This window comes from Bos indicus x Bos taurus, chromosome 13, assembly GCF_003369695.1.
Source record: "Bos indicus x Bos taurus breed Angus x Brahman F1 hybrid chromosome 13, Bos_hybrid_MaternalHap_v2.0, whole genome shotgun sequence".
Taxonomy (NCBI): domain Eukaryota; kingdom Metazoa; phylum Chordata; class Mammalia; order Artiodactyla; family Bovidae; genus Bos; species Bos indicus x Bos taurus.
In genome coordinates this window covers 5,249,582-5,272,570 of record NC_040088.1, presented here as the reverse complement: position 1 = coordinate 5,272,570, position 22,989 = coordinate 5,249,582, and the positions used below count along the sequence as shown (strand labels likewise).

At 53.3% G+C, this 22,989-nt stretch overlaps 1 protein-coding gene and 1 long non-coding RNA gene across 2 annotated transcripts; both read left to right on the top strand.

The window, feature by feature from the left end:
- Positions 1–4,994: 4,994 nt before the first annotated feature.
- CEBPB (CCAAT enhancer binding protein beta) lies at positions 4,995–7,006 on the top strand. The gene has a single exon (XM_027558277.1). It carries the CDS (start codon positions 5,311–5,313, stop codon positions 6,355–6,357), a length of 1,047 nt encoding a protein of 348 aa, XP_027414078.1. The 5' UTR covers positions 4,995–5,310; the 3' UTR covers positions 6,358–7,006.
- Positions 7,007–14,914: 7,908 nt separating this feature from the next.
- Positions 14,915–16,190, top strand: LOC113902752. The gene is made up of 2 exons (XR_003513903.1): positions 14,915–15,425; positions 15,975–16,190. It is a non-coding gene; the product is annotated as an uncharacterized LOC113902752 (long non-coding RNA).
- Positions 16,191–22,989: the final 6,799 nt, after the last annotated feature.

The following is a 22,989-nucleotide window of genomic DNA, read 5'->3' as shown; positions in this document are numbered from 1 at the left end:
CTTTTTCCCTGTTGGTTGCTAGGGCTTTTGGTGTCATATACCTTGTCCCTTTTGGAGAAGGAAATGGCAACCCACTCCAGTAGTCTTGCCTGGAAAATTCCATGGACAGAGGAGCCTTTTAGGCTATGGTCCATGGGGTCGCAAAGAGTCGGACACGACTGAGCGACTTCACTTCACTTCACTTCACCTTGTCCCTTTAAGTGGCTATAGAATGGTTCATTGTGTGGTTGTTTTGTAACTGGATCTTTCAGCAAATCCTGAAGGTTCTACTTTTAAAGTGGATTCACTCTCTCTCACAGCCTCCATGGCTTGGTGGAGTCCACTGTTATCTGGCTGCATGACTCCATTTACCTCCTCGCTGGGCTCCCTGCTTCCTCCCTTACCTCCAGGACAGTCCATCCCCCATAGGCAGCCCACGGATTCTATCAGAACCTAAGTCAGCTCCTGTCCCTCCTCTGCTCAGAACTCGCCTTCGCTCCCCTGAACCCCAAGGAAAAGCCAAAGTCGTTACGTGCTCAGTCACGTCTGACCCTTTGCAACCTATGGACTGTAGCCCGCCAGGCTCCATGGGATTTTCCCGGCAATATTCGGAATGGGTAGCCATTTCCTTCTCTAGGGGATCTTTCTAGCCCAGGGACTGAACCCGTGTCTCCTGCACTGGAGGCGAGTTCTTGACCACTGAGCAAGTATCCACAGTGCCCATAAGCCCAAGTAGGTCCTCCATCAAAGATTCATTTAAATCACTCTTGCATTTCCAGAACTGACTCATCGGAAAAGACCCTGATGCTGCGAAAGATTGAAGGCAGGAGGAGAAGGGGACGACAGAGGATGAGATGGCTGGATGGCATCACCAACTCAATGGACATGAGTTCGGGTAAACTCCGGGAGTTGGTGATGGACAGGGAGGCCTGGCGTGCTTCGGTTCACGGGGTTGCAAAGAGTCAGACACGACTGAGCAACCTGAACTGAACTGACTGCATTTCCAGAGCTGGCCACGTGGTGGCAGCAAGCGCTCAGACAAGTTTCACTAGCAGCCCCGAGGGTCTCGCACGGATTCCAAAATTCTGGATCCCAGGACACTGGACCTGGAAGCTCTCCGAGATCTAATCTAGGCAGATGGGGAAAGTGAGGTCTGGCAGAGGAGGCGTGGTGGGGGAAAACATCGGACACAGGAATCAGAGGTGATCTGGCTTTTGCTCTTGTACCAGTTCACTGTGATTCCAGGGGCAGTCCTAACCAGCCCTGGGCCTGCAGGCCTGCCTGCTTTGGGAGGCTTCTGGGACATGCACGGTCAGGTGCTTTGCGGGGCTCAGGGGAGGTCCTTCACTCTCTTGTGCTGAGGTGGGCTGGTGTGAGGGGGTGCCGTGGGCCCAGAATGCCCACGAGAGAGGGAATGGCGGTACCCCCATTGACCAGATGAGGGGCTGAGGTCTAGAGGGGACCCCAGAGTGCCACGGCCTGCAGGGTAAGGGCAGGAACAGGCCAGCCCCACGGCGTCCCAGCTCCAGAGCCTCCAGAGACCGTCTCTCCCGACCCTCTCTGATGCTCCCCCGTCAGCCTTATTTTTCGACCTGCTGGCTGACTTCTAAGCTCCGCTGAGAACACCTTGACCACTGTTTGTCAAAGAAGCAACAATGGACACCTTTGGTTTCCTCTTCCTGGAAACGGGGCTAAAGAAAAGCGGCAGAGACCGGGAGAAGGAATTCTGAAAGTAGTTTCGGGGCGGAGGAGGACACCGACCGGAGCAGGAAAGGGCCTGTTCTTCCCCAGTCGCCCCCCTGGCTCCTGCCCACCATTTGCAGCCATGCGGGCCCAGCCCACAGCTTCCGGTTTTAAAAGTGAAGCTAGAATTTTGAATTTTGATGTGACATGTCTTGATTTTGTTAAATGTTGGCAACACAGTCATTAAAAAACGAGACAGAGAAAAAAATCTGAAGCGAATCACCGGGGCGGGGGTCAAGCTGAACGCATCTCTGGGTTGGATCTGGGCGCTGGCTGCTGCCTTGAGACCCTTCCGCGCCCCGGGTTCCTAGGGATACCTACGCCACCGGTACCTGGGAGAGGTCGCTGTGGGAGGTGATAGGTGGGTCCCGCTTTCTGGGCCCTCACCGCCTGCAGGGCCGCTGGGCCGTGCTCCGGCGCTCTGGGCCATAGTGGTTCGTTCACATCACCCCCCTCCTCCGGGAAAGGCTGAGCGCTAGTGGCAGGGCAGCAGGCAGGGCCTGTTGAGCAACCAGCCTTGTGAAAACAAGGGCTTACGTCATCCGGGCAGGCAGCCTCCCTGCAGGACACCTGCAGAGGCGCTGGGGTGGGAATCGCCACTGATCCCAGCGCCGGGGGCAGCAGGGTGGGAAGCCAGGGGCTCAGTGTTTGGTAGGTGAGGGCGAGACCCCGATGGGACTGAATCTGTCCTTGGGGGCTGGTCCCCAGGGCCTGGGTGGCCCCTTGACTCACTGTGTAACCCCCAACCGCCCTTCTCTGAGCCTCAGTTTTTCCACTCGGAAAATGGGGCTCACATCAGACCTGTTATGATTTATTACAAACCCAAAGGGGAAGGCTGGGCCAGGAAGACGTTAATCCTTCCCACCTCCTGGGATGTGACCTTGAACAGAAACCCTGAGCTTTGCGCAGCCTCAGTTTCCTCATCTGTAAAGCGGGGATGATAATAGGACCTGCTTCTTAACAATGATCAGGAGGATTAAATGAGTTAGTATATGCAAAGGGCTTAAAATATGGTTCAGGGAGCGTGAAAGACTGACCTGAGATCACACACAAATCCTTCAATTAGCTGCAGACTCCCCGTGTCTCACCGCATCTCCCCAGAACCCCGAGAGGTGGGGGCGGGTGCTGAGTCTCAGAGAGATCACATAGTCCAGTTAACGGGGTGTGGGGGGAACCTCACCATCTCCTCCTCTACCTTCATTTATTGAGCCCTTCCTGTGCCAGGCACTGTTCCAGGCACTGGGGGAACAGCAGTAAGCAAAACACACAGCAATCCCTCCCGGAAGTCAGGGAGGGCTTTCAGAGGAGGCCACCTGCGGGCTGAGCCCTGCAGAGCTAGCTGTCTTGGGCAGAGCTGGGGAATCCGTGTTCTTGGTCCAGAGGTAACAGCAAATGCAAATGCATTCTGTTCCCCGTAAATTTTGAGCATGCCTGACCCGCGATTCCCCGTACTTGAGGGCCAGCGCTCATGGAGCGGGTAGTCTGCAGGGGGACCGAGGCAGACAAGACGAGGATCATGGTGGCTGCAGATAAGGGCTAGGAAGGAAGTTCGCCGGCAGGTGGGGCTGGGAGGGCCTCTGGGGGCAGTGGCCCTTCAGCTCAGCTCTGAGTGTCCCATTTTGCAGCTCGGGAGGCCTGGCTGGGTGGCCCCAGGGCCTTAGGTCCCTCCCTGGCCCAGAGGCTGCTGGGAAGGCCCAGAAAGCCAGCAGGCTGGGCCAGTGTCTCACCCTGTCCCTCCCTGCCCCCCACCCCCCAAGGGCACTCAGAGATGTCATTTCTCCAGCTCTCCGGGGCGGAGGTCACCCCAGCTCAGCAGATAACGCTGAAAGTTGAGCAATGCCCGCCTGCCCGTCAGGGCCAGGGCTGGGGTCAGTGGGTCGGGGGTCAGCACCAGGCAGGCTGGGAGCTCCTGCCTGGGGCGCTGGGGGCTGGGAGTGGCAGAGGGGTAGGCCCAGGGGCTGCTGAAATGGCCTTGGAATGGTGCATGAGAGGGCCGGGGCGGCTGGCACCCACTCAGCAGGGAGGGCCTGGGGCCTGCGTTCCCATCCTGGTGGGCCATCTCGTCTCCCTCTCCGTGAACCAGGGGCCGCGAGGGCATCCTCCTGGCAGGGTGAAAAAGCAAGCTCTGGGTCCGGACCCCTCTCACCGCACAGCAGGGGCCTGCTGAAAGAGAAGAACTCCTTCCTCTCTTCTGCATGCCACTCCCCCCCCCCCCCCCCCGCCCCACCCCGGTCCTGCCTGGACCCCCACCCACCAGCCTCAGATACAGGTGCTTTGGGAGGGGGGTGACAAACAGCTCTGAGGGTGCCCGGATAAGGGCTTTTCTTTTGAGAACAGTGGGGAACATGAACCTGTGTGATCTTGGGTGTGCTGTGGGCCTCTGGGCCTCTTTGTACCCTGGGAGGAGGCCTTGCTTTCTGATGTGCGTCCCAGAGTGGTGAGCGTTTGGGAGTCTGCGTTGGAGACAGTTAATACAACTAATAAAGAAAACAGGAAGGACACCGTCGCAGACTGACACTTGGAGAAGCCAAGTGACTAGCCCAAGGTCACACAGCGTGTGGTCGGGGGGCACCCCACCCCTGTTCCACCCTCCGGGGAGAAGGCCGCAGGTCAGCGCAGGGTGGGGCTGGAGAAGACCCAGGTGTGGTTCGAGGAGGCGGGCAGGTGCGGGGGGCGGGGCCGGGGGAGGGGCGCTTGCCCCCTCGCTTGCATCTCCCCAAGCCCCCAACCCCAGGTCTTCCTGTTTCAGAAGGGGAGTCACCGCAGGCCTGACAGTCCCTCCTGTCCAGATCTGGGGAGGGGTGCCAGTTTAGGGGCGATGCCGCACTCGGGGAAGGGCTGTGGAGGCGGCTCACCCCTCCGGGAGTCCGAGCTGGGAGGTGTTGGGGTCTCCAGCATCCCTGGCTGGGGGGAGGGGGGCGCGTCCCTTCCCTGGAGAGCCAGGCCCGGCGGCCGCGGCTCCCGAAGGCCAGCGCCTCCTCCAGCAGGGGGCGGGCGGCGGCCGCGTTCGGGGTGGGAGCAGACGGCCGCCCGGCCCCCTCCCGGGGCTCCCCCTCCCTTCTCGTCCGGCGGCCGGCCCAGAGGGGGCGGTCCGGGGGCGGGCTCGCGCCTCTCCGCGCTCGCCATCTCGGGGCCGCCGGGTGGGAGTGGGCTGGGAGGGGGGGCCGAGGCCTCTCCCCCCGGCCCCGCAGGCCGGGGGACCCCCGGGGGCGCGCTTCGGGTCTCCAGGCCGGCCTGCCGGCGCCCGCCCGGGGGTCCCGGGCGGCCGCGGCGTGTCCTCTGCGTGCCCGGGGAGGGAGGGGCCGCCGCCGGGCGTGACGCAGCCGTTGCTATGGCCCGCCTTTATAAATAAACGGGCTCGGGAGAAACTTTAGCGAGTCAGAGCCGCGCACGGGACCGGGAAGGGGACCCACCCGAGGGTCCGGCCGGCAGCCCCCTGCACTGATAGCGGCCACCCCGGAGCAGCGGCGGCGGCGGCAGCAGCGGCGGCGGCGACACAGCAGCGACTGTTCGGAGCCGGGAGGCCGCGCCACCTGCGGGCCGGCCGGCGCGGGCAGCCCCAGGCCCCCTCCCCGGGCACCCGCGTTCATGCAACGCCTGGTGGCCTGGGACCCAGCATGTCTCCCCCTGCCGCCGCCGCCGCCCGCCTTTAAATCCATGGAAGTGGCCAACTTCTACTACGAGGCGGACTGCTTGGCTGCTGCGTACGGCGGCAAGGCGGCCCCCGCGGCGCCCCCGGCGGCCAGACCCGGGCCGCGCCCCCCCGCCGGCGAGCTGGGTAGCATCGGAGAGCACGAGCGCGCCATCGACTTCAGCCCCTACCTGGAGCCGCTGGGCGCGCCGCAGGCCCCGGCACCCACCACGGCCTCGGACACCTTCGAGGCGGCTCCGCCCGCGCCCGCCCCCGCGCCCGCCTCCTCCGGGCAGCACCACGACTTCCTCTCCGACCTCTTCTCCGACGACTACGGGGGCAAGAACTGCAAGAAGGCGGCCGAGTACGGCTACGTGAGCCTGGGCCGCCTGGGGGCCGCCAAGGGAGCGCTGCACCCGGGCTGCTTCGCGCCCCTGCACCCGCCGCCGCCGCCGCCGCCGCCGCCGGCCGAGCTCAAGGCGGAGCCGGGCTTCGAGCCCGCGGACTGCAAGCGGAAGGAGGAGGCCGGAGCTCCGGGCGGCGGCGCCGCGGGCATGGCGGCCGGCTTCCCGTACGCGCTGCGCGCCTACCTCGGCTACCAGGCGGTGCCGAGCGGCAGCAGCGGGAGCCTGTCCACGTCCTCGTCGTCCAGCCCGCCCGGCACGCCAAGCCCCGCCGACGCCAAGGCGACCCCGGCCGCCGCCGCCTGTTACGCGGGGGCGGCGCCGGCGCCCTCGCAGGTCAAGAGCAAGGCCAAGAAGACGGTGGACAAGCACAGCGACGAGTACAAGATCCGGCGGGAGCGCAACAACATCGCGGTGCGCAAGAGCCGCGACAAGGCCAAGATGCGCAACCTGGAGACGCAGCACAAGGTCCTGGAGCTCACGGCCGAGAACGAGCGGCTCCAGAAGAAGGTGGAGCAACTGTCGCGCGAGCTCAGCACCCTGCGGAACTTGTTCAAGCAGCTGCCCGAGCCTCTGCTCGCCTCCTCCGGCCACTGCTAGCGCGGCCCCCGCGCGCGTCCCCCGCGGCCGGCCGGCCGGCCCCCGCGCTGCCGGGCGCGCCGCGGCCGCCGAGACTCCGGGGAGCGCCCGCGCGCCCGCCCGCGCCCCTGGCGGCGCCGGCAGAACTTTGGCACTGGGGCACTGGGCAGCGCGGGGAGCGCGTCGGTAATTTTAATATTTTATTATATATATCTATCTATATTTTTGTCCACACCAGCCGCACGTGCAGACGGGGCGCCCGCCCGCGGTGTTATTTAAAGAAGAGATGTCTATGTGTACAGATGAATGATAAACTCTTGCCTCTCCTCCTGCCCACCCCCCTCTCCGGGCGCCGGCGGGCGGGCCGGTTTCGAAGTTGATGCAATCGGTTTAAACATGGCTGAACGCGTGTGTACACGGGACTGACGCAACCCACGTGTAACTGTCAGCCGGGCCCTGAGTAATCGCTTAAAGATGTTCCTACGGGGTTGTTGCTGTTGATGTTGTTTTTTGTTTTTGTTGGTTTTTTTTTTTTTTTTTTGGCCTTTTTTTTGTATCATAAAAAATAATCTATTTCTATGAGAAAAGAGGCATCTGTATATTTGGGAATCTTTTCCGTTTCGAGCATTAAGAACACTTTTAATAAACTTTTGTTTTGTTTTTTTTTTTTTGAGATTGTTTAAAAAGCCTTTTGGGGGCAGTAGTTGGCTTTTTTTTTTTTTTTCTTCCCCTTTATTTTGGATTTATAGTTGCCTTTCTGTTGTGTGGGGTTGTTGTTGTTGTTGTGTGTGTGTGAGAGAGAGAGAGAGAGCTGCTATTATTTTTGGCATTTTAGGTGGTTGGGTGGGGGTGTTGCAGCTGCTTATTCTCCTCTGCTACTCCCGCCCCCCAGCCCCGCCCCCAGGGCCTGTGCTTGGAGATCGGGGTATCAGGCCTGGCTCGGGGGAGGGGCAGAGGAGTGCTGGGTCAGGCTTTCAGGGTGACTCAGTCCCGCTGAGTGCTGGGGAGGAGTGACTAGGAGCCCTGCTTGGGGAGGGCCTGCAGGGCCTCCGGCTGGTCCTGAGTGCAGGGCTTGGGTTTGGAGGGGCTTGGCGGGTTCTGATCTCTGCACAGTGCTTGGGGACCCAGTCCACGGGACTGTGACTCTGAAAGAGAAGGGGTACAGGTCTTGGTCCTACTGAACCCAAGTCGGAGCAGACTATTTCGAAAGTGAAGCCGGGCAGGGTGTTTAGAAAATAGTGTGTGTGCGTATGTATATTTTTAAGAGAGTAGCCTGGGTGTGTGGGTGAGCTTGTGTTTGTGTGTTCTGGCCAGAGGGAGGGGAGAATCCAGAATCGGGCTCTGTTGGGGAGGCGGGGGAAGGGTTCCTATACGTTCACTCCTTTTCCTAGCACCACCTGTCCTGCTTGTACCTACGGTGGACACTGAGGCCTAGGCTTACCTGCTCAAGGACGCTGAGCCCAGGTGTGAACCCAGGACTGCCGTCCCTGATTCCCTGTGACAGAAATGGCCCCGGGCAAGGCTGCGTCTTCCCTGCCCCCTGCTACACTCCTGCCTGCCCCTTTGCATGGCTCCTGCACCCCCGTTCCAGCCCTGGATGGCATTCCTGAGAGTTGAGGATGTAGACGGAGGGGTTTGTGGATACCCCTACAGCGTCCCACGGTGCCTGGCATGCAGGAGGTGTTATATAAGCGTTTGCTCTTGTTATTATTTTTCGCTGGGAGGCTCCTGGCATTTGGCACTTGAATCTTCAGCGCAGCGCGAGTGTGGCCAGCGCTCGCCAGGGGCCAGTGTCCAGTAAGCCCTGGACCTGCCCATCTCATTTAAATCTCACAGCCACCTTCAAAGAGGTTGCTACCATTACATGGCCTGCTTTCAGAGCTGTGAATCTGCCTTTTGGCTGTCACACCCGTAAGGGTGAGAAATATGTTTGTGGGGGGAGCCCTGCTTTAGGAATTCAGGGGTTGAGGGAGGGTGGAATAGGGGGGCTTTGTAGATGAGTTTGCTGAGGACCTGGGATCTCAGGAGCAGTTGGTGATACCGTGGTTTGAGAAGGGGCAATGTGCTTCCTCTCCATTGCCCTTTGGGTGCCTGGATGTTTCCCCCCCTCCCCGTGGAAGCCTGTGGGAAACAGACACTCAGCCCCCACCGTTACGGAGCCAAGGACCAAAGCAAACGCCACCTCCCTAGCCCCGCTTGTCGCCTGGGCACTGGGCACACGTAACTTAGGCCCTGGGCAGCCCTAACCCCGCTTGTCGCCTGGGCGCTGGGCACACGTAACTTAGGCCCTGGGCAGCCGGAAGACTGATGGGAAGCCGCAGTGTCAAAGTCCGCTCAGTACCAGCACCAGCACATCAGCTCCTGCCTCTGGGATTTACCTGCTGAGGGGCAGAGTGGGTGGGGGGCTGACCTCGGGAATGAGGTAGCTCAGTCTTTGGCTCGGGGGGTGGGGGGAGGAAGTCGCCATTTAGGAGGGAACCTCTCCAATCCTCGCTCCTTCATTCGTGAAGAGTTGGCTGGTTACTGCCACTTCTCACCCATTTTTTGTCACCAGAGGATGCAAAGGAGGTGAGAGGCAAGAAGTCTGGGCAGAGAGTGGCCCCAAGCTCCTGTTTCCTGAGCGCTGCTGCACAGCGAGTGTGGAGTGTCACTGTTCACACACTCAGACCCTCCTATCATTGACACAAGCACCCGGGGAAGGGGCTACACTGGTTTGACAAAAGTAAACTGAGGCCTATGGTAGCGGGGTTACTGCTCAGGAAGAACAAGGGTGGAGCCAGTTAGCCAAGTTCGGCTCCGAAGTCTCTGGGGAAAGCTTGGGGATGAAAGCCTGGTTGGTAACCTCAGCCCCCACCCAAGTCCTGGGCCCTGCCTGGAGGAATCCTTGCCCCCCAGCTCATGCACCTCGAATGCCGGAGTTTAGTGACTTGCTTATGGTTTCACAGTTCGGAAGCAGCATTAAAGGAATTTAAAACCCGAGCCATCTGACGGCCCTTGAAGAGGGCTTGGAGAAACAGTTAACAGGTTGAGGGCTCTGATGGTGCTCCAGGCGGCACATGAGGGCACTGTGGACAGAGCTGTGCCCAGAGGACTTGGGGATGTCATAAATGGGGGACACCCACTGTATGCGTGTGCATCGCCAGGCTGCAGGCTCACAGGGAAGAGGGAGGGTCTGTTCAAAAGCTGGGAAACGAGAGAGAGAGACAGAGAGAACAGGATGGGGTGAAGCAGGAGGAGGCCAGGGGTGTGCCTCAAAGAGCGGGAATCACAGTGGGTGCACACTCGTACTTAGAGTGAGCAAGACCTACGCACAGATGGATTTGCTGGTTTCTCCCAGCTGCCTGGTCACGTTAACCACAGACCCATTTAGTGGGGTTGACCACTGAGGCTAGCTGGAAACCCTCACCAATGTTTGCTTAGGACAGGAGAGTTGACAGAATACACTGGTGCCTTGTAATCTTAGGCAGTTGCCCCACAGCCGGGCGATTTTTACCAGGGATAGAAGTGAGTGTCAGAAATTGAAGCTGGAGACACTGGTGGGCGCCGGACCCTCTGCTCACCACGTACTGGCTTATCAGCCTCTTGGAGGCCCTGGCTTTTGTTACTGGCATTTTCCTGCCAATCAAGCTGGCTCAGAGAGGGGAGGTGACCTGTCCAAGGTTGCACAGCTAAGGATCGTGACAGTCAGGATGGGAAAGGGAAGGGGGACTTCCCCATCTAAACACCTAAGGAATGTGTCCTCCCCCTAAATCCTATCTAGACTTCTCTGGGACTGTTTTGTCCCTGTTTCTGAGACACTAGTTTTATTTTTATTTTTTTCACTTATTCCTTAAGCATTTATTGAGCACCTGCTCTGTGCCAGGCCCTATGCTGGGTGCTGGGGACACATTCCCAAAACGGAGATGATGAGTTTTGGGGACGGGCGGCAGACAACGAGGACAAGATAATGACAGATGGGGACAAGGGCTCAGAGGGAAGGCAGGTAGGGCAGGGCGGCGTGGGGTCATCCGGGAAGGCCTCTCCTGGGAGGAGGCATCCGCAGAGGCCAGGGTCAGGTGGGGCATGGGGGGCGGGAAGAGCCTCGGTTTTCAGAGCCCTCGCCCTACTCCAGGCATCACCACCTGTGCCTTTTATCTGCGCTAATCCAATGACTCGGGTGCTGCTTAACAACCCCTTCTCTGGTTGGACAAACAGGCCCAGAGAGGCGAAGGCACTGGCCCTGTGGCTGGGAAGTGATAGCATGAAGTCTTCTCCTGCTTCCCTCTCCCTGCCCCAAAGCTTTCCTCTGCTCTTTTCTTCTCCTGACAACCTGCCCCCCCACAAACTTAGTCTTCTCTCAGCCTGGCTGACCACCTGGATGACCAGTGGTGGAGTCCCAGTGGCCCCAGCTGGCTAGTTTGCTAGCCGCCCCTCCTTAGGGGTTTTCAACCTTGTACTGACCATGGCCACGTATAGTGGGGTGATGGGGGCTAGAGAGGGCTGGGGAATCGGGGAGTTCCTGAGGCTCCAGCCTACTGGAGTTGGAGCCCCTCCCAGGTGCCTACTGAGGCCAAGAGGTAGGAGTCCTACGTCAAAGAGTGGGGAGCTGACGCTTTGAGAAGGGACATCACTTGCCCAAAAGCAGTGAAGTTAGAATTTGAATCCATGTCTGTCTGAGACCCAGGCTAAGCCACTTTGTGGTGAGTTATTTGCTGTATGTGGGGGAACAGATGGGCAGACCTCGGTTTTGTACTCTCTAGCCCATCTTTGAGTAAGAGGCAGGGGGAGAAAAAAGCCTCCAAGTTTTGTCCCTTATTTGCTGGGTGACCTCCTGCAAGATGCTCAACCATTGTGGGTTGGGGCCTCCTCCCCCATGAACAGAGAGTAGTACCAGTGTGGTTCATGTACTCAGCCAGCCCCCAGTGAGCCCAAGGCAGGTCTTGTGCCCCTGGGGCTGACCTTCTGCTGGGGGAGCTGGTTGATGGGTTAGCAGGCTAATTTCAGAGCACGATGAAGACCTGGGGGAAAGTGGTAGAGGGTGACCGGGGAGACTGTTTACAGGGCATTCCAGGCAGAAGGAGCGGCAGGTGCGAAGGCCCTGAGACAGGACCAAGCTCAGTGTGTTAGGGAAACAGTGACAAGCCTGTATGGCTGGCGTGGAGGTAGCCAGGGGTGTGGTGGGGCGGGGGAGACGGGGGTGGCTGGGTCCCTCACGCAGTGCCGTGGAGTGAGGCTCAGAGGGCTTGTCTGGGGATGAACAGCTAGATGTTCCCGTCAGGGCCTGGCACCTGGAAAGCTCTTGACAAGTTTGTTGGTGGAATGAGACATGTCCCTCGGCCTCTGGGTGAGGCAACGTGCAGTGGGTGAAGGGCACACGGAGGCTGTGTGCCGGGGCCCGGGAGACCTTGCTGGTGTGGAGCCTCTGACCCAGGGCCTGAAGCCACTGGGAGCTGTTCAGCAGGCAGGAATGAGGGGAAGGCCATGCCAGGAGTGGGGCTTGGGAGGAGCGGAGGCAGGCAGCCAAGAGAGGGAGAGTTCTCTGGGAAGCGGTGAGAGCAGGGGAGAGGGCGCTGATGGCGGGGGGTGGGCAGGCCTCCCAGCGGCCCGGGGGGGCAGTAGGCGGTCAGAGGGGAGGCGAGAGCTGGACTCCAGGAGGAGTGTTTTCTTACTTGATTTCCTAAGTAGCATATGATCGTGGTAGGAGGGTTGGAGCACACAGAGTGTCAGTAGGAGAAGGGAATACAAAGCACCCGTCATTCTCCTACCCAGAAATACAGACCCTCTTGACACTTGCTGTGTGGCCTTGGGGGATTTAGTTTACCTCTCTGAGCCTCTGTTTTCTTGTTTATAGAACGGAATAATAATAGCACCTGTCACGTAAAGTTGTGGCGAGAGTTAAATGAGTTAATCCACGCAGCATATTTAGAACGGTGCCAGCACACAGTCAGAAATAGCCATCATCACTAACAATAACAATGGTGTTATTTATAACATCATTACCGTCTCGGTGGGTGAAGAGCCCAGATGCTAGAATTTGGCCCCTGTATTCTAGTTCGGAGTACCAGACCCTCTTGTGAAGTCATTCAGTCGTGTCCAACTCTTTGCAACCTCACGGACTGTAGCCTGCCAGGCTCCTCTGTCCATGGGATTTTCCAGGCAAGAGTACTGGAGTGGGGTGCCATTTCCATTCTCCAGGGGATCTTCCTGACCCAGGGCTTGAACCCAGGTCCCCTGCATTGCAGGCAGATGCTTTACTGTCTGAGCCACCAGGGAATCCCAGACTCCCTTACCTGTCTCCTGAAAAACATGTATGCAGGTCAAGAAGCAGAAGTTAGAACTGGACATGGAACAACTGACTGGTTGGAAATTGGGAAAGGAGTATGACAAGACAGTATTTTGTTGCCCTGCTCATTTAACTTATGTGCAGAGTATATCATGCAAAATGCCAGACTGGATAAATCACAGCTGGAATCAAGATGGTGGGGAGAAATACCAACAATCTCAGGTATGCAGATGACACCACTCTTATGGCAGAAAGTGAAGAGGAACTAAAGAGCCTCTTGATGAGGGTGAAAGAGAAGAGTGAAAAAGCTGGCTTGAAATTCAACATTAAGAAACCTAATGTCATGGCTTCTGGTCCCATCATTTCATGGCAAATAGAAGGGGAAAAAGTGGAAGCAGTGACAGACTTTATTTTCTTGGGCTCCAAAATCACTGTGGAGGTGACAGCAGCCATGAAATTAAAAGACGCTTGCTCCTTGGAAGAAAAGCTATGAGAAATCTAGACTGTCTTTTAAAAAGCAGAGATACCACCCAGCTGACAAACATCCGTCTAGTCAAAGCTATGGTTTTTCCAATGGTCATGTATGGATGTGAGATTAGGACCATTAAGAAGGCTGAGCACTGAAGAACTGATGCTTTCAAATTGTGGTACTGGTGAAGACTCTTAAGAGTCCCTTAGGCTGCAAGGAGTCGATCAATTGACTAACCAGTCAATCTTAAAGGAAATCAACCCTGAATATTAATTGGAAGGACAGGTGCTGAAGCTGAAGCTCCAATACTTTGGCCATCTGAGACCAAGAGTCAACTCACTGGAAAAGACCTTGATGCTGGAAAAAACTGGAGGCAAAAGGAGAAGGGGGTGGCAGAGGATGAGATGATTGGATGGCATCACTGACTCAATGGACATGAATCTGAACAAGCTGTGGGAGAGTGGAGGACAGAGGAGCCTGGCGTGCTGCAGTCCATGGGGTCACAAAGAGTCGGATTTGACTTTGCGACTGAACAACAACAAAATTCTAGTTCCAAAATCACGGTTTCCTGGTTGTGTGACTTGGAGCAAGTGACTGTATCTCGCTGTGTCTGTTTCCCCATCTGTCACAAGAGGATAATATTCTTTATAGCGTTTTGTAAAGTTTTAACAGGTTAATTTGTGCAGGGTGTTTGTAGATAGAGACTTCTGTACGCAGCAGTTATTTTCTTCCAGAATTTTTGTTCTGTGTGTATTGTTTCTTCAATATAGCAAATGTCTGTTTGATGTGCACCGCCTCCCTTTCTTCCTTAACAGTGGGACCTCTCTATTGCTAGGGGCAAGTGGCCTTACTAAGACTACATTTCCCAGCTTCTTTTGCAGTTAGGGATGACCAATAAGATATAAACAGAGATCGTGGGTGAGGTTTCCAGGAAGACTTAAAGTGGGCTGACTCAGCTTTGAGACACCTCCCCTTTTACCTCCAACTCCCATTTCTTTCTGCTTCCTGCCTAGAACTCAGATGTGATAGCTGGAGCTTCAAGGACCACTTTGAACACGAGGCAAACATTGAAGCCTGGGAGACACACGCTGAGAGTGGTGAAACCAAAAGATAAAAGACATCTGGGTTCTTGATGGTAACGCAGCAGCCACACCAGTCCTTGCCTGCCTCGCTCTGGACTTGTTTACATGATTGGAAAATAAATCTGTGCTTATTGAGGTCCCTGACATTTTGGCCTCCCATTACCAGCAGCTGAATCTATTTCTAACTGATACGTTTGCCAAAACGGAATCAACCTGTGTGGGCTGTTTGTGACCTGCATTTCTTGAATTTCTTAGTGATGCCCCAGTGTTTCCTTGTCTGAGAACATTCTATTGCACATGATCTCAAAGCAGGAGGTTGCTCTTTGCTTAGAAAGAATAATCTCCGTGCAATGTGGGGGATTCTCTGTGGTCTTGGATGGGTCCGTGACCCAGCCAGTGTTTCGGTAGGCATGGACTTAATTGTTCCCCAATTTCAGGTGCTATGGCGGCAAGCTTGCCCCTACCAAGACACGGAAAGTGGGAGATGGTTGTGTCAATATAGCGTTGGTTGATTTTCCCAAAGAAATGGGAGATCCAGATTTTTATGTGGAACCATTTTCTCTCTTAACAGCTTTATTGGTTTATAACTGGAATAGAATAAACTGCACTTTCCTAAATTGTGGGGCTTCTTAAGTGGTTCAGTGGTAAAGAATCCCTGCTAATGCCAGAGACAGGGGTTCAATCCCTGAGACAGGAAGATCCCCTGGAGAAGGAAATGGCAACCCACTCCAGTATTCTTGCCTGGGAAATCCTATGAATAGAGGAGCCTGGCGAGGCTACTGTCCATGGGGTCACAAAAAATGTTGGATATGACTTAGCAACTGAACAGCAGACAATGGGGTGGCAGGGTTTCTTTCGATTCGTTTCAGTTGCGGAAGTAACACATGAAGGAATCGGTCAGGAAAGTGTTCTCCCAGCCTCAGGTGCCTCCCCTGAGACTCTGAACCTCAGCGCCTGTTCGGACAGGCTTGAATCGGGACCTGGGAATGGACGGAGTCTCTTCCACTGAACCCAGTGAGCTCACACCCGGCTCCACGCTGTCCTCACATGAGCCACCAGGAGGCCCTCTGTTTGGAAACGGAGAGGGCCAGCCCCCCGCTGCAGCTCACAGAGCCTGCCGGCAGCTGCGCTGGGGCCAGACACCCCACACCACCCCAAACAACCCCTCTGCCCCGAGCGGCCGCCCCTGCCTGCCCCACTGAACCTGTGGTCCGCCAGGGCCGAAAGGCACTTCAGCCAGCCCGCCCGGGGCCGGCCCGGCTGGGGTCTCTGCGAGGTGAGTCCGTAGGCCACGGAGCTGGGCGGGCGAGCTTTGACTTTTGTAGCTGTCCCCAGACTCCTGCCCCACGGGCCCTGGCCTGCGGAGCCCTGGAGGTGGGAGGTGGCCGGGGAGGAGGCGAGCCCCCCGGAGAGACCAGTGGGTGGGGGTCAGTAGGCTGTGGAGGAGACAGAATTGGGCGAGGAGTCGGGCCGCCCGGGCCGCCTTACGCAAGCCAGGCCTCGGGCCTCTCGTGCCAAGTGGGGCCAGTCATCAAGATCGCTTGCCGGTTGGGGAGGGACACACAGGTGATGTCTTTTTTTCCTTTCGTCTTCAAACTCCGGTGTAGCACATTAGCTAGTCACGCTTCCCGGTTCTTGGGGTGAGATTGCCGTCAGTCCCTTCCAGCTCTGCAGGGCATTGTGTTTCATTTTCTGCCTCCATCCTGGCTTCCCCGCATCCATTCTACCCACTTCTCAACGCACACCTCCCCCCCCACCCCCACCTAATGTGGTTAATATCTATCCTTATTCATGCATCTCATCGTCTCGTGTCTTTTCTTCCTAGTGAAATATACACATACGGGAAAGTACACACGACACAGGTTCGCAGCTCAGTGGGCTTTCCCCGTGCGGACCCGTGTGTGACCAGCATGGAGACCCCCAGACGGCTTGCCCAGAACGCCCGTCACCTCCGCCACCTGTGGGCAATCATCGTCCTGCTCTCTAACAGCAAACGCTAATTTTGCCTGCTTCTGCACTTCGTATAAACGGGATCACACAATATGCCTTCTTTTGTGTCTGACTTCTTTCTGTGTGTGTGTGTGTGTGATTTCTTTCTTAAGCAATTTGTTCATTTATTTTTGGCTGTGCTGGGTCTTGGTTGCTGTGCGGGCTTTTCTCTAGTTGTGGCGAGCGGGGGCTACTCTCAAGTTGCGATGTGCGGGCTTCTTACTGTGGTGGCTTCTCTTGTGGCCAAGCTCAGGCACCATAGTTGTGGTGCACGGGCTTAGCTGGTTCTCGGCAACTAGTATTTTCCTGGATCAGACACCAAACCGCTGTCTCCTGCATTGGCAGGTGGATTCTTTCTCTGTGGCTGAGCCACCAGGGAAGCCCCAGTGTCTGACTCCTTTCTGTATTGTATCTGCAACATTGATCCAAGTTTCTGTGTGTATTGGCGTTTGTTCCTTTTTGTTACTGCATGGACACCAAATATCACGACGTCTTTACCCATTTTATTGCTGAGGGACATTGGGGTTGTTTCCAGCTTTTAGGTCTTCAGGATTGAGGCTGTGGTGAACATTCTAGAATACATGTCTTTTGGTGAGCATGTGTGCATATTTCAGCTGGGCATATACCCAGGAGTTCCTTGCTGAGTCATAGGAAATGCTATGAGTATGTGCTTTAATTCCTGGTAGTCATATTCAGTCCTAGTTCTGATTCCATTTCTTAACTCTCTCTCTCTCTTTTTTTTTTTTTTCTGTTTTAAAAATACTTTCTGTCTTGGTCGGTTTGGTTGCCATAACAGAATACCATAGGCTGAGTGACCTCTAAACAGGAGAAATCTCTCTCTCACAGTTCTGGATGCTGAGAAGTTCAAGTTGCCGGCAGATCTGGTGTCTGGTGAGGTCCTGATTCCTAGAGTCTGGGTCCTCACAGGTGCTAATCTCATTCCTAAAGGGACCTAATCACCTCCTCAAGGCCCTCCCTCTAAATACCTGCTGCTGCTGCTAAGTCACTTCAGTCGTGTCTGACTCTGTGTGATCCCACAGACGGAAGCCCACTAGCCTCCCTGGGATTCTCCAGGCAAGAAGACTGGAGTGGGTTGTTCCATGCATGAATTTATAGCACTTTTTACTTTGAAAAAAGATCTCACATTTATAGAAAAGTTACCAATATGGTAAAAGAACATTTTTCCTCCCTGAATTATTTGAGAATTGATTGTTGACCTATTGCCTGATCACCCCTTGATACTTTGATGTATAGTTCCTACAAACAGGACATTTTCTATATAACCACCATTTAACCATCAAAATTAGGAAATTAACATTCTGCATTACTGCCAGGCCCTCGGACCCACTCAGGTTTCACCAGATGTCCTAATAACGTGCAGTATGAGGATGCAGTTCAGAGCACATGCTGTATTTAGCTTCCATGTCTCTTTAGTCTCCTTTAATCTAGAACAGCTCCTCAGTCTTTTCTCGATTCTCATGACCTTGACTCTCTTGAGGTTGACAGGCCAGCTGTTTTGTAGCATATCCTTCACCTTGGGTTTGTCTCTTGTTTCCTTGTAGTTAGAGTCAGGTCATGCCTCTTCACACCATGCAGAGAAATCACGGTAGTGATGCTGTGTTCTTTTCTTTGTCCTATGGTTGATGGTATTTACTCCCAGCCCTTGCCCCCACTTTTACCGAGAAATAATTGATGGATGGCATTGTATAAGTTAAAGGTTTGATGCTTTTGAACTGTGGTGTTGGACAAGACTCTTAAGAGTCCCTTGGATTGCAAGGAGATCCACCCAGTCAATCCTAAAGGAAATCAACCCTGAATATTCATTGCAAGGACTGATGCTGAAGCTGAAGCTCCAATACTTTGGCCACCTGATGCGAAGAGCTGACTCATTGGAAAAGACCCTGATGCTGGGAAAGATTGAAGGTGGGAGGAGAAGGGGATGACAGAGGACGAGATGGTTGGATGGCATCACTGACTCAATGGACATGAGTTTGAGTAAGCTCCGGAAGTTGGTGATGGACAAGGAAGCCTGGCGTGCTGCAGTCCATGGGGTTGCAAAGAGTTGGACACAACTGAGTGACTGAACTGAAGTTAAAGGTGTACAACAGAATGATTTGATACATCCATATATTATAAAATGATCACTACAGTAAGTTAACACCCCTCCCCTCACATGGCTATAACATTTTTTTCCTTGTGGTGAGGATGGTGGTGCTTACTTCCATCACTTGAAGAGATTATGTGTGACAATGAATGTCTGTGAAGTTACTTTTTTTCCCCTTTGCCATTGATAATTGTTTGAGGGGAGGCACTTTGAAACCACGTAACTATCCCATTGCTCATCAAGCTGTCAATTACTAATTTATTTTTGTTAGTTTCTTGCCCTTTTCACCTGTTGGCACCATTCTTTAAGCACTTCCCCAGCCTTGTAGCCACTGGAGAAGGAAATGGCAACCCACTCCAGTGTTCTTGCCTGGAGAATCCCAGGAGCCTGGTGGGCTGCCGTCTATGGGGTCGCACAGAGTCGGACACGAGCGACTGAACTGAACTGAACTGAACTAGCCTTGTTAGCAGGAGGTGTTCCGGATTCGGATAGTGCTTTCCCTGCTCCAGCCCTGGAATCAGCCATTTCTCCAAGGATCCTGGGCTCCTTTTTGTAACGAACAGTAGAAGCCAATATCTTGGCAGGAAGTGTGCTTATCGCTGCTGGAGTCTGTCTACTCCCAGGCTGTCTTAGGGCTGTGTGTCTATAAATATATACACACACACATATGTATATTTACATTCTTATGTATGTATATAGACATACATTTACATACATATTATCACTATTTCTGCACCTGTCTATCATCATCATCGGCTATCATCTATTAGAAGACTATGAGTTTCCAACTGATAACTCTAGTTCCACTCCAGCACCACAACACTGATTCTGTTTGTCTCTCTCGAACTGGGAACTCTCTTTTCAACAGGGAGAAAATTGGCTCCCATTACCCTCAGTATATCTCCTTATTTGACGGCCCCCTGCATGTCACCGACTTCCTATCTCTGCACACCGCCCTCCGCCGCCACCCTACATGCCCCATTTGGATGCCTCCTCTGGCCCTTCGCCGTGTCACCTATCTTGTGGATGATTTCAGTTCCATTCCCTCATGTTCTTTATGCATTTTTCTTTTTAATTTTTATTTAATCTGAATATATAGATCAGATCAGATCAGATCAGTTGCTCAGTCATGTCCGACTCTTCGTGACCCCATGAATAGCAGCACGCCAGGCCTCCTTGTCCATCACCAACTCCCAGAGTTCACTCAGATTCATGTCCATCGAGTCAGTGATGCCATCCAGCCATCTCAGCCTCTGTCGTCCCCTTCTCCTCTTGCCCCCAATCCCTCCCAGCATCAGAGTCTTTTCCAATGAGTCAACTCTTCACATGAGGTGGCCAAAGTACCGGAGTTTCAGCTTTAGCATCATTCCTTCCAAAGAAATCCCAGGGCTGATCTCCTTCAGAATGGACTGGTTGGATCTCCTTGCAGTCCAAGGGACTCTCAAGAGTCTTCTCCAACACCACAGTTCAAAAGCATCAATTCTTTGGCGCTCAGCCTTCTTCACAGTCCAACTCTCACATCCATACATGACCACAGGAAAAACCATAGCCTTGACTAGACAGACCTTTGTTGGCAAAGTAATGTCTCTGCTTTTGAATATGCTATCTAGGTTGGTCATAACTTTCCTTCCAAGGAGGAAGCATCTTTTAATTTCATGGCTGCAGTCACCATCTGCAGTGATTTTGGAGCCCCCCAAAAATAAAGTCTGACACTGTTTCCCCATCTATTTCCCATGAAGTGATGGGACCAGATGCCATGATCTTCGTCTTCTGAATGTTGAGCTTTAAGCCAACTTTTTCACTCTCCACTTTCACTTTCATCAAGAGGCTTTTTAGTTCCTCTTCACTTTCTGCCATAAGGGTGGTGTCATCTGCATATCTGAGGTTATTAATATTTCTCCCGGCAATCTGATTCCAGCTTGTTTCTTCCAGTCCAGCATTTCTCATGATGTACTCTGCATATAAGTTAAATAAGCAGGGTGACAATATACAACCTTGATGTACTCCTTTTCCTATTTGGAACCAGTCTGTTGTTCCATGTCCAGTTCTAACTGTTGCTTCCTGACCTGCATACAAATTTCTCAAGAGGCAGGTCAGGTGGTCTGGTATTCCCATCTCTTGAAGAATTTTCCACAGTTTATTGTGATCCACAGAGTCAAAGGCTTTGGCATAGTCAATAAAGCAGAAATAGATGTTTTTCTGGAACTCTCTTGCTTTTTCCATGATCCAGCAGATGTTGGCAATTTGATCTCTGGTTCTTCTGCCTTTTCTAAAACCAGCTTGAACATCAGGAAGTTCACGGTTCACATATTGCTGAAGCCTGGCTTGGAGAATTTTGAGCATTACTTTACTAGCGTGTGAGATGAGTGCAATTGTGCAGTAGTTTGAGCATTCTTTGGCATTGCCTTTCTTTGGGATTGGAATGAAGACTGACATTTCCCAGTCCTATGGCCACTGCTGAATTTTCCAAATTTGCTGGCATATTGAGTGCAGCACTTGCACAGCATCATCTTTCAGGATTTGGAATAGCTCAACTGGAATTCTATCACCTCCACTAGCTTTGTTCGTAGTGATGCTTTCTAAGGCCCACTTGACTTCACATTCCAGGATGTCTGGCTCTAGGTCAGTGATCACACCATCGTCATTATCTGGGTCATGAAGATCTTTTTTGTACAGTTCTTCTGTGTATTCTTGCCATCTCTTGTTAATATCTTCTGCTTCTGTTAGGTCCATATCATTTCTGTCCTTTATCGAGCCCATCTTTGCATGAAATGTTCCTTTGCTATCTCTGATTTTCTTGAAGAGATCTCTAGTCTTTCTCATTCTGTTGTTTTCCTCTATTTCTTTGCATTGATCGCTGAAGAAGGCTTTCTTATCTCTTCTTGCTATTCTTTGGAACTCTGCATTCAGATGTTTATATCTTTCCTTTTCTCCTTTGCTTTTCGCTTCTCTTCTTTTCACAGCTATTTGTAAGGCCTCCCCAGACAGCCATTTTGCTCTTTTGCATTTCTTTTCCATGGGGATGGTCTTGATCCCTGTCTCCTGTACAATGTCATGAACCTCATTCCATAGTTCATCAGGCACTCTGTCTATCAGATCTAGGCCCTTAAATCTATTTCTCACTTCCACTGTATAATCATAAGGGATTTGATTTAGGTCATACCTGAATGGTCTAGTGGTTTTCCCTACCTTCTTCAATTTAAGTCTGAATTTGGCAATAAGGAGTTCATGGTCTGAGCCACAGTCAGCTCCTGGTCTTGTTTTTGCTGACTGTGTAGAGCTTCTCCATCTTTGGCTGCAAAGAATATAATCAATCTGATTTCGGTGTTGACCATCTGATGATGTCCATGTATAGAGTCTTCTCTTGTGTTGTTGGAAGAGGGTGTTTGTTATGACCAGTGCATTTTCTTGGCAAAACTCTCTCTATATATGAATATATAACATATGCTCATTATTCAAAGGATATGAAAAAGTTTGCAGTGAAGAGCTGGTCCTCCTTCCACTTCAGCCCTCACACTCTAAGTTCCCTTCCCCAGAGGCCACTGCAGCTCCCAGCAGTGTTTCTTGTTTCAGATGGCTGTGTGAGCTGGAGTGCACCCCGTGTTCACATCACACATCATATCACACCGCTTGCCATTGTGGGCTGTGCTTTGCTTTTCTCATCCAGCTCTGTATCATATCAGCAATGTAGAGCTGCCTCGATCTTTTTAGTGATCACACAGTACCCCATTGCATGGATGCACCACAGTCATGTAGCCTGTCCTCTTTTGATGGAGATTCAAGTTGTCTCCACCTTTCTCTAGCTCAGACGATACTTCAACGGACAACCATTTCCAATCTGTTCTGGCAGACGATGTTTTAGAGACGTCTCCATGCTGCACTGGTCCCTTCACTGCCTTTTGCTCAGATGCATACCATTCTTGTGGTGTGTCGGCCGCATTTTAATGTGCCCTCCCCCTTATGATGGACACTGATACAGCTTCCAAGTCCCCAAAGCCACAAACACTGTAATGATGTCCTTGAATGTGCCTCTGTGCACGGTGGATTGTCTGAATGCTGAGATGGAGTTTGGGGTGACTGATGGAGGGATTTTGTGTATGTGTGTATCCCAAAGAAAGGCAATGCCAAAGAATGCTCAAACTACCGTAAAGTTGCACTCATCTCACACGCTAGCAAAGTAATGCTCAAAATTATCCAAGCCAGGCTTCAACAGTATGTGAAGCATGAAATTCCAGATGTTCAAGCTGGTTTTAGAAAAGGCAGAGGAACCAGAGATCAAATTGCCAACATCCGCTGGATCATGGAAAAAGCAAGAGAGTTCCAGAAAAACATCTATTTCTGCTTTATTGACTATGCCAAAGCCTTTGACTGTGTGGATCACAACAAACTGTGGAAAATTCTGAAAGAGATGGGAATACCAGACCACCTGATCTGCCTCTTGAGAAACCTATATGCAGGTCAGGAAACAACAGTTAGAACTGGCCATGGAACAACAGACTGGTTCCAAATAGGAGAAGGAGTACGTCAAGGCTGTATATTGTCACCCTGTTTATTTAACTTATGTGCAGAGTACATCATGAGAAATGCTGGGCTGGAAGAAGCTGGAATCAAGATTGCCGAGAGAAATATCAATAACCTCAGATATGCAGATGACACCACCCTTATGGCAGAAAGTGAAGAGGAACTAAAAAGCCTCTTGATGAAAGTGAAAGTGGAGAGTGAAAAAGTTGGCTTAAAGCTCAACATT